The 10,973-nt window shown below is 50.2% G+C and overlaps 1 protein-coding gene across 1 annotated transcript in view; it reads left to right on the top strand.

Moving 5' to 3' along the window:
- The first annotated feature begins 2,858 nt into the window (after positions 1-2,858).
- Tmprss3 (transmembrane serine protease 3) overlaps positions 2,859-10,973 on the top strand; it is a 19,372-nt gene continuing 11,257 nt past the window's right edge. The window contains exons 1-6 of the mRNA XM_028767952.1: positions 2,859-3,003; positions 4,089-4,230; positions 6,654-6,764; positions 7,619-7,735; positions 8,072-8,195; positions 10,369-10,494. Of these exons, the coding sequence (XP_028623785.1) occupies positions 2,986-3,003; positions 4,089-4,230; positions 6,654-6,764; positions 7,619-7,735; positions 8,072-8,195; positions 10,369-10,494 (638 nt within the window). The 5' untranslated portion in view covers positions 2,859-2,985. The remainder of the gene's footprint in view (positions 3,004-4,088; positions 4,231-6,653; positions 6,765-7,618; positions 7,736-8,071; positions 8,196-10,368; positions 10,495-10,973) is intronic.

Here is a 10,973-nt window from a genome sequence, read left to right as displayed (position 1 = left end):
ATATATATGTATATGTATATATACACATGCAAATATATGTCTTCTTAAATTGTCACATTCTTACTTTTTATTAAAGTTTTTATTATTAAAGTTTGCGTTCATGTGCACACACACACACATGTGAGGGTGCCAGAAGAAGGTGTTGGGGATTCCCCTGGAGCAGGAGTTGCAGGCAGTTGTGAGCCTTCTCCTGGGAACCAGGCTCCATGCTCTATGTAACAAAATGCCCTTTGAAATTGGCTTTCCACATTTCCCAGCATGCAGTGCAGCGCTGTGGCTGAGAGCTCACAGTTGACTCTGGATTTGCCCATTCTACAGATCTACAATCTACACCCTTTGAGTCATGGTCCCCCACTTCCTCTCACTCCACCCTAACGCTACCACAACCATTGTGTTCTCTGCCACATTCTTTCTTTTGCATATCCCACACCTAAGGGCTAGCCGCCAGTCTCTTTCTCTGCCTGTTTCCTTTGCCATGGTCATTCTCCCTTTCCTCTGAGGGATCCAAGAGGAATTTCCTGGCCAACTTATTTATCTTGAATTTGAATGTTAGAAATAGACAAAACTTGCTACCCTCAAGGCAAAAGTCAAACTCTTGCTCCAAAGGGAATTAAGAGATGGTTTCATCGTGATTCAGCCGTGAGTCACATGGCTTCGAGTTACCCTGGATGACAAGGCTTCACTGTGGAAATGTTACATGAACTTTTGATAGTCACAGAACAAAAGGCACTCTAAACGAAGGCATTTTCAAACACATTGCCAGGGACATCAGATAGATGGGTTACAGGAAAGTGGAGATATCTCTTCTGTAAGTCTCGGGTGCCATCCGATGCCAGGCTTAGCTTTAGGGCTGGTAGAGCTACCGGTCTGCTGAATGAATGCATTCCAATGGTTTTCCTTGTTAGATGAAGGGATGTTTGGTCAGATAAAGAGGTGGGTGACAAATGACCATGAAAGGGATTAAAGATAGCCCAAGATGATCTGCAACATTCCAGCATGTGCAAGTGCACACACACACACACACACACACACACACACCATACCTCACAATTTGTAGTCAGTCTACAGAAATCTTCAACGCAGGGAAGGCTTTGTGAGGCGTGCGTGTATAGGGGCTTCATTCCACGTTACCCTGAGGAGAGAAAAGTAAATATGAGGTCTGATAAATAGCTCCGTTCAAAGATGGGTTTTTTCTTCCAAATAATAATTTTGAGCAGGTACCTTTATATCCATAATATATTGAAATATGATAATGATATGTTTTGACTCATTTCTTTCTACTCCCAGAACTTGAAGCCAGGGAAGCAGAATGGTGAGTTTGAGGCTAGCCTGGGCTACATACTGTGATATTGACTCATAAAACAGAAGGAAGAAAAGAAGAAAGGAAGGAATGGAGGAGGAAGAGGGAAGAGAAAGCTCATTCATGTCAGACAGGGAAGCCTCTAGTTGATTTATTCCTTTCCTCATACTTTAAAAAAAGTTGCCTTTCCAGTCAGTCACAGGAAAAAAACCAACCTGATGGTTCATCTACAAAGCTAGCAGGAGAGAAGAGATTTATATGCAAATGAGGCTGAGGGGGCGGAGACCTGTCTGCCCTTCAGCTTGCATCCCATGGCTCTCAGTTAGTGGTGTGTTTATTCAATACCAACTGAACCTTTATGTTCACAATCATCTCTTCCTGGTTCCAGTCACTGTGGGGGCCATGACAGAACATTCTAGATGATTGTCTAAGAGGCTCCAGTCCACAGAAAGAAAAGAGAGCTTCAAGAGTTAACTCTCCTGCCATTGTCTCAAGAAATATTCATCTTGGTATCGGTAGTCAGAGATAAGAAAGGACCTGCAAGCATGGTAGATTTCAAGTGAATCCAGACATTAAAGGGTGGGGTAGGTGGAGGCAGGCAGCCCCGTCCCACCCCCAGTCTCACTACTCCTGAACTAGTCTATAACCTGCTCTGTAGCCCATTGGCCTCAAACTCACGATCCTCCTGCCTCAGCATCTGGAGAAAGCACACCACTTCCAAATACTTCTTCTGTCGTTGCCATTGGCAAACCTCTGAGCAATCAGCACAGAGTGTATCTGTTGAGGATCACACCTGCTGCAGCCTGCTCAAACCCCGTGTGTCCGTCCTGCCCTCACCAAGAACCTAATGTGTCTGTTCTGCTGAGCTCGTTCTGTCCTGGGTCCATCTATCAGACAGGAAGCAAACTGGACTCCTCTCTGACATTGCAGGCTCTCTGAGCTGTACATTAGACTCCCTTGCCTCCTCGGGCTCCAGGCATGGGGTTTCCCCTAGGTGCACCCTCTCTCCTGGCTTTGAAGTCATGGTTGCCTACTATGAACAGCCTAACCCTTAGTTCACAGGACTAATGCTGTCCTGTCCTGAGGTCTCTGCTTCCCAGAGGCTATCCTCTACGCCACCGTCTTTATCTCTTCCAGCATTTTGTACGGCCCAAGCCACATAGTCGAACACAGATGCGCAGAGCACGTAGAGACCCCTGTGCCATAGAACTCGGAGTCTCTGCTTAGTGCGGGACATCCTCCAGTCTCCATCTTTTGTCCTCGGGACAGCTATGGGACTCAACCAGGGCTCAGTCACCTGGGTGGATGGCACTGCCCAACGAAAGTGCCGACCTGCCCTTCTGTGGGGCAGTCTGCTTGGCACTGGGTGTGGCCCCGCTGTTCACTTTTGAACAAAAGGAATGCCCTTGGGCCCTGCATTCTTCCGTGATGCTCCTATAATTCTGGCTTTGCTCATTGGCAAGCTGCTCTCTGTCTATCTCTGCGCCCATACTACCAGGGCTACCTGATAGCCACTTTGAGATTGGGTTACAGAGGCGCCACGGCGATGCCGCCGGCATCAGTGACGGAGTCGGCAAGGCTGAGTGACTTGGTAGAAGTAGTTCCCTACTGGACTCCCCTTTGCCAGCTGCTTACCCTCCTGCTCGTTTTTATAATGAAAAAGGAAATTAATCCAGCTTCCAAGGATGGCGGCTCCAGAAATGGTAAGTAAGGGACCTAGGGGAGGGGGCACTTCCAGGATGTACTCTGAGGAACTTCCCAGCTTCCCCATATGGGACCTGCCAACCACAGCCTGCTTGGGAGAGGATACTCCCCCAAAGCATATTTTCCAGAAGCTTAGAATTTACTAATATTGTTTTTTTTAAAAAACAGGTTAGTTTTTAATGGTAAGTATCTCCATTTGGAATGTGAACATAACAGGTAGCCAGGAAGGAGGCAGACACAGATTCATTATTGGCTCTCTGGCCAGCCTTTTCGGGGAGGGGTCCGTGGACCACAGCCTTGGCAGAAGCAGATTCTTAGAGCACTTTGTTTGCACGATTGGGAGGATGACCTGGGACTCATCTGGGAGCACCCTACATCTCTGTGCTCCCTCAGACCTCTCCAGAAGTTCTCTATTGTGTGAAACAGAGCCCTGTGTGGGTTTGGCTCGAGGCTGAGGGTTTGGCCCTAGGTAGAGGCTCCTAGCCACTCCTCACTTGGCTGGGTGGCCTGGGTCCCCAGGGCTCGGATACTTTCATTTTCAATTAGGTCATGCTTGCACTGAGCCAGGAAAGGGCTGTGTTTGTGGGCTGCTACTAACAGCGTGATAGTGCCCCTTCCCAGGTGCTGTCTTCGTTTTGGGACACACAAATTGAGTATCGGAACATCTTATGTCTACGACAGGTAAATCCTATGGCTAGAAAGAAAAATCAAAATGTTGGACAGAGGAGGACCGTCATCCTGACGGTCACAGTTTTCTAAGGAACCACACAACGGTGACTTCTGTGTGACAAAGGGGCTTATCTCTAAAAGTGCCACTTGATTAGCTTTCAGAGTGGCCGCACAGAGGACGCCATCGGTGTCACTTGAAAGGAATTAAAATTCCGATTTTTTGTCAGCTCTAGAAGCCACTCTGCGATTTACCGTGGCCTAGAGAAAGTTGTGTTCTCAGTAGATAGATATTTGCGACAAACCCACAGGAGGTGTGGGCTTTGTGTCCGAGTGAAAGGATTTAAAATGGGACAGAGGCACCCCTGGTGCCCACACTTTCCACAGGGACCAACCCTGCTTACCCCTGGCTAAGCAGGTGGAGGTGGAGCCGGAACCCAACATCAGAGGCCCTGAGATAGTCACCATGGGGGAAAATGACCCTCCGGCAGCCGAGGCCCCTTTCTCCTTCCGATCACTCTTCGGCTTGGATGATTTGAAAATAAGTCCTGTGGTACCAGGTAGGTGGGCCTTTGGGATGCGGGCCTTTTCCAGAAGGGATGAGTGTGGTCAAGTGTCTGGGGCTGGGGGGTGGGGAGAATTACCCCCCCCCCCTGTATAGTCTCTCACTCTCCTACTCTCTCTTTCTCTCTCCTGTCTCCCTCTGTCTTTTTCTCTTCCCTTCCACATCCTTCTCTATGGTACTGGGGATCGATCTGGGCACTCTAGGACCTTGCCATGACTCCCACCCATCCTGAGTATCTTTCCATCACTGGCTGGACACTTCTCTTTCCTGATCTTGCAGAACCATAGAGTTAGAGGGTGCTAAGGAGGAGCCCCTTTGGCTCATGTACTTGCTAAGCCCTTGCAGGCAGTGTGTGTGTGTGTGTGTGTGTGTGTGTGTGTGTGCATGCGTTTGTGTTTAAACTCTCTTCTCTGGGGGCTGGGGGGGGGTGATCTTCAGAGACCCAAACTCCATGGTGGCTCTAGTTTACTCGGAAGAAGGTCAAATCCTGGCCAGGAAAACTATGACCCTCCAGGAAGTCCTTAGAAACAGTGGCCACCACCCATCTAGAAAATTCAGGCAAGCTATACATTACCGAAAGTTAAGTGCTGGGTTAGAAGGAGTGGTCCAGCCACCCAAAGAAGGAAAGCTGGCTTTATGAGTCACATACCTATGCGGGAAGCATTCTCCACTTGATGTCTGTGGCTATTCAGTCTTTGTGCTGAGAGCTGTCTGTGGCTTGCTGGTCCAGAGCGAAGTGTTCAGGAGCAACGGGAGTAATGAGCCCTGGGGCTGGGTGAGTCGGGGGACTTAGAGAGGTCAGGCTGTAGCTCTGAACAATGTGTATCCGGGATTCCCAAGGATTCTTTTTAAGCCATCTGGGCTGCTGAAAGTAGGAAAGACAAGGTAGAAGGAGTAGGCTTATGAATTGAAAAGACCCTCTGGGTCTATCCTCTGTGTGTGTGTGTGTGTGTGTCACACTAAGGAAATGCTAAGGCTTTACTGATACCCTTTCATTGGCTCTTCAGACTGCTTTCCTGTTTGCCACGTTCACGAATGTTGTCCTCCACAGGGTGTGTGGAGACAGGAGTCTGTGTACACCCATGGCAACGTTTAGGATACATTTCTGGAAGTGACATTACTGAGTCAAGAATTGTATCTGCTTTTAAGCTGTGTAGATACATCTCCGATCACACAAACAGGAATCAAAACATAACCCACTCCCCACCTGGTGCTGTGTGAGAAACCTGCCGTCCCTTCCACCGTGAGCATCAGTGGGTGTGGTCATAGAAAGTCATGGTGATGTTAGGGTGAAGTTAAGTCCATTTTTTTCTTTTGTTCATTTCTAGGGAGGTTTTCCTGCTTGCCTGTCCTTCTTGGGGCCTCTCTAGAGAGATACACTTTACACAACATCCCCCAGTTTGGTTTCTATTTGGTTTGTACTAGTAAGTAGTTCCCACAAGAGCTGAAGATTCCAGAGTCTGGGAACCCCAGTCCTTGAGAGTGACAAGCAGAACCATGACTGCTCAGATTTGGAAGCAGACATGATATTTACTGAACTGGGCATTCAGCTACTGGACAGCCTCATACTGGGGGATGGGGAGGACAAGTCGCCTATATGGTGGCTTCTGCCCACATGTGGCGAATGGCACAAAGGCTGAAGTTTGCTTTGTAGAGAAGAGCCAGCTTGGGATGGTTTGAGAGAGCCCAGTGACCTCCTTGCTTCAAGCACACCGTATAAAACCTCCACGTCCTATTTCCCTTGGGACTTGGGACTTCCTTTAACTGTTCTCCCAGGGCTGCTGGGACAATATGCCACAGCTGGGTGGCTCAGTCAACGGTCTTCTTGTCTTCCTTTTTGGCAGCCAGAAGTCTGAGATCCCTGATGTCAGTGAGGCCCCGTTGCCATGGATTCACACAGGAAGTTCCATGCCAGTGCAGATACGGGCCTTTGGCCAATAGCCTTGGGATTCCTTGAATTGTGGACGTAGCACTCTGCCCTCTGCCTTCATCTTCCTATGGATGTCTGTTCTACTAGTCTCTTATCTTTCTTCTATGCATGTCTATGTTAAAACTTGCCCCACCCCAAGGACACCAATCATACAAGATTAGCCATTGCCCTATGGGCCTAATCTTAACCTCTCTTCTCTATGGCCTCTAAGTAAGATCCCATTCTTGGCTGTTGAGAGTTTGGGTGTCAAGGGCTCCTGGTGAGGTTATTTTTCAGCCCACAGCAATGTTTCCTAAGCTAGGACACAGAGCTGGGTGAGGGAGACTGACCTAGACAACGTGGTCATTCATCTAACGAAGTCAGCTGCCTTGGGGCCAGTGCTTTCGCTGCACAGAGGGGACGCAGCACTCATGGCTAAACTTTTTAAGTTTCAACTCAGAACTGATGCTCCCCCGGCTCTCTTACACCCCTATCCCTTCGGTTCTCAGATGGAGATGCAGTGGCCGCACAGATCTTGTCCCTTCTGCCCTTGAAGTTTTTTCCGATCATCGTCATTGGGATCATTGCCTTGATACTGGCGCTGGCCATCGGGCTGGGCAGTGAGTACCATTTATTATTTAGTAGGTGTTCGATTACCTGTTCTGGCATTTAAACTTGCATGAGACCCCCCGGTCCCCAAACCCTTGTCCGTACTTACTGCTGCCTGGCCTTAATTACTGGTGGCCGGTGTCCTTTGGGTTTGATGGCTGTGGGTTTGATCATCCTGCATGAATGTCAGACCAGTGTGGAAATAGGCAGGGGCCGCTGGCTGGGCTCCAGGCTCTGCCACCAGGGTACCTGGCCGGTTAGAATTACTCAAAGGTAGCTGGTGAAACAGGACTCTGGAAAGGGAAGGAGGAGGCTGGGGTGGTGCAGACAAAGCCTTCCATTCAAGTCGTACCACACGCATTGGCTACTTTTATCGGGAGGTATGTAGGGCTTTTGAGAAAGTGGGTCACGGGGAGGAAGGGGTTCTCTTAGAGTCCAAAGTTTCTCATTATCTCCTTCAAGTAACTGCAACATTTTGCCTTCTGCTCAGCTGTGTATTCCACAGTTCATTGGCTCCGAGCCCAGAGATGAAAGGAAGCAGGGTGGTTGAGCGGTCTCAGTTGGGGCTCTTGCTGGGTCAGCTTAGCGCGTGGTCCCCAGCCATAGTTTCATCCCCTGAGAGTCTGAATGCACCCTGTCTTGTGATTCCTGGAGCTAGCGATACTGTGGTTGTGGCAGCCACGCTCCTTGGAGTTCAGGATAGACACTAGGGCTGAAGGAAACAGGCTGCGCTCAGGGTGTAGTTTCAATGTAGGTTTCATTATTGATGGGCAAGTTCAAGGCCACAGGGCTTGTATACTGCTGTCGGTACTGTGCACTGAAAGGGCCACTTGCTGGCATTCTCCCATCCCTTCCCTTTCCCCAGTTCACTTCGACTGCTCTGGGAAGTACAGGTGTCACTCGTCTTTCAAGTGTATTGAACTGACAGCCCGTTGCGATGGGGTCTCTGACTGCAAGGACGGGGAGGATGAGTACCGTTGCGGTGAGTCGTGCCTGTTCGCGGAAGGAAGTCACAGGGAGCGAACACCAGCCAGCACGTGCCCTTCCTGTCTGATGGACCCCGGGCATAGCCAGCGTCATGCCCTGTCCTCAGCAGGGATGTGCCTAGCTGGGTTCTTGGAGAACTGTTATACATCCAGTTGGGGGACCAGACGGGCTCTGAGTTGGGGGTGGGAGGGGCTTCTTGTGGGGGAGGAGCTACGGGTGGGAACAGGTCAGGTTAGAAGAGAGAGTGGGTGGAGCAAGCGTGACTGTCCAGCCTCTGCCTGGCCTCTGCCTCTTCTGGTAATCACTTCCCTTCCCCACCATGCCTGGCCAGTGCGAGTGAGCGGCCAGAGAGCAGCGCTCCAAGTGTTCACGGCCGCCGCATGGAGGACCATGTGCTCAGACGACTGGAAAAGCCACTATGCCAAGATTGCCTGTGCCCAGCTGGGGTTTCCCAGGTGAGTCAAGGCCACCGATGACAAGGATGACAGAGCAAAAGCAGCCTGCGATGGCACAGTCTAGAGCTCTCTAGATGCTTTGACGAGTCACGCTCTGTTCTTAGAGCAACCTTGTGACACGAGGAGCTGTGCTTCACAGGGGAGCGAGACAAGGCCCAACCAACCAGCGAGGTGACTCCAAGGCACACAGAACATCATCTTTGAAGGGAGTTCTCAGGGCTAGGCTAGGACCTTAGATGCAAAAGCCATTTTGACATTTGGAGCCAAGGCTGGGGCTCAGTTGGTAGCACTCTAATCTGGCGTGGCCAAAGCTGTGGTGCTGTTCCAGCGCTCCAACAGCCAGGGACGGTGACAAGTGTAATTCCTATACAGGGGAGGCAGAGGAGGGAACAAAGGGAGTTCTAGCTTGAGCTAAAAAGTGAGTTCCTGTCCAAAAAAAGACAGATGACAGACGACAGACAGACAGACAGACAGACAGGAAAACAGTAACAGAAAGTAAACAGTTCATGCGCCCAGGGTGGAAAAATAAATACTCTGGTTCGATGCTTTGCAGCTCAAAAAGCAGATGCTGGGAGATTTGCACGGGTTTGTGCTGGTCACATCACTTTCTACATGGCAGCAGCATGCTTTAGCCCAACCGAGGGCCCTTCTCCATTGCTACTGACTCCTGACCCCTGCCTTGCTTCCCTAGAGGCCATCGATACTGTAGGTCACAGTTTACCACAGGCAGGTTCCCAAGTTCCTACACTTGTCTTAGGAGCCGAGCAAGATCGACGGTCACAAACTCAGACTTATACCCTAGTTTCTTTTCTAACCCAGGAAGCAGGGTCCTTAAAACGACATGGCTACATACACCTTCTGTACAGGATCTAAACCAGTAGGATCCTAGATACCCCTGCAGCTGAGGTTCCCCCAGGCCTGGCTCCTCTGTATGCTGCCATGCCTGCTTGGGTTCTGAAACCAGCTGCAACTGAAATGCAGTGACAGCTGCGAAGGTTACTAAGAGACAGTGTTGAGAATTAGGTAGCTTTTCTCCTTAAAGGAAGCCACTCAAACAGCACAAAAACCACGCACGTATGAATACACGCACGCACGCACGTACGTACTATGTAAGTACGTACATACGCACGTATGCACGCACAAGCCAGCTCAAATCTCCGTGTAGATTCAGGCCGGTCTTGGGAGGCGTGCTGCATTTCCTCCCTTAGAATGGATAATAAGCGTCCACCTTAAAAGGCCTTGGGAGCTCTGTGGTCATGGGGTGTAGTGACCATGGTCACGAGGTCGCTGCAGCTCTGAGGTGACCTGTGGGCTCCGTTTGTGACACTGAGACTCCCTTTGCCCCAGATCATTTGCTCTGCCCATCTCCCCACGACCCAGCATCCCAGCAAAAGCAGGTTCCTTCACACCAAGGCAGCCTACTGTAGCCTTCCCCGGGGAGGAAATGCCTGGCTAATATCTGGATGCCATTTTCCTCAAACACGTGCTTGGCTGAGTACTGCACCGCACTTAACATGAGTCCCAGCGGCATTAAACAGCATTTGGGTGCTACCCTGGGTGACAAACTGCTGGGTTAGTGAGAAGGTGGCACCTGCATACACTCTGCTCCCCGCCTTCCTTGGGGACTCCTTAAATTCTTCATTTTTCCCCCTTCTCTATGGCTGGGTTTGTGCTCAGCCGTTCCACCCTATTCTACTTTCTTTAAATCTCTCTTTTGCACCACATCTGTATACCCCTGTTTCCTGGCATTGAGCTCATTTGCCCGGTCCCGGGGTCCTTAAGCCACTACCTTTTATGACAGTGCTAGGCAAAGTGGAACTGGCTCTCAAACGACCCCTTACCCTCAGGAGCTAGACATCTAGCTGCCCCACCCCCACCCCCGAGGCAGCCAAATCAAGAGCATCAGAGTGAGGTGGGCAGGGACCACCTAACTGTGGCAGGAAGTGGTCTTTCTTTGTGGCTGGAGCTGGGTGGGTGGCCAAGCCAGGCTGCAGACTGTGGGTCAGCAAGCCACACCTAAGCTAGAACACCTAGCTTATTTTATCAGGAAAATGAAGCCGCTGGTGACTTGGGAAGAACCAAACGAGGTCCCCAAAGCTTGTAACCTGGTGAGTGGGAGTGGGTGGCTGGTATCTCAGTCACCGTGACGGTTGGGTTTCCAATGTGCCTGCAGCTATGTGAGCTCAGACCACCTCAGAGTGGATGCGCTGGAGGAGCAGTTACAGGGAGACTTCGTGTCCATCAATCACCTCTTGCCAGATGACAAGGTGACTGCGTTACACCACTCTGTGTACATGAGGTAAGCAGTTAGACAGACGTACTGCTTTCTACACCGGAGCCAGGCCACAGGCTGGGTTTGGGAAGCTGAGGTGTACTCTGTGAGGGGAAAGAACGTCACCTCCACAAGCAAGGGTGGAACTCACTGCTGTAGTTAGAGTCTGCATAAGCTGGCGAACACGGATGGATGCCAACCCCGGAAAGTGTGGTTCAGTGGAGGGAGGGAAGGGAGCACAGTAAAGGAGCAGCAGTGACAGGCAGGTACGCCATCAGGCCATTGCTGTGCCTGCCTCACAGCAGGAAGTGGTGTGTGTATGTGTGTGTATGTATGAGTATATATATGAATGTGTGTGTATGGTGGTGTGTGTGTGTATATATGTGTATATGCATGTGTGTGTGTGTAATGTGGTGTTGTACATGTGTATGTATGTGTATATGTATATATGCATATGTGTATGTATGTACATATGTGTGTATGTGTGAGTGTATATATGTGTGTGT

The sequence above is a fragment of the Grammomys surdaster genome, unplaced genomic scaffold (assembly GCF_004785775.1).
Source record: "Grammomys surdaster isolate TR1022 unplaced genomic scaffold, NIH_TR_1.0 183, whole genome shotgun sequence".
NCBI classification, from domain to species: domain Eukaryota; kingdom Metazoa; phylum Chordata; class Mammalia; order Rodentia; family Muridae; genus Grammomys; species Grammomys surdaster.
This window is presented reverse-complemented; position numbering and strand designations above follow the sequence as displayed.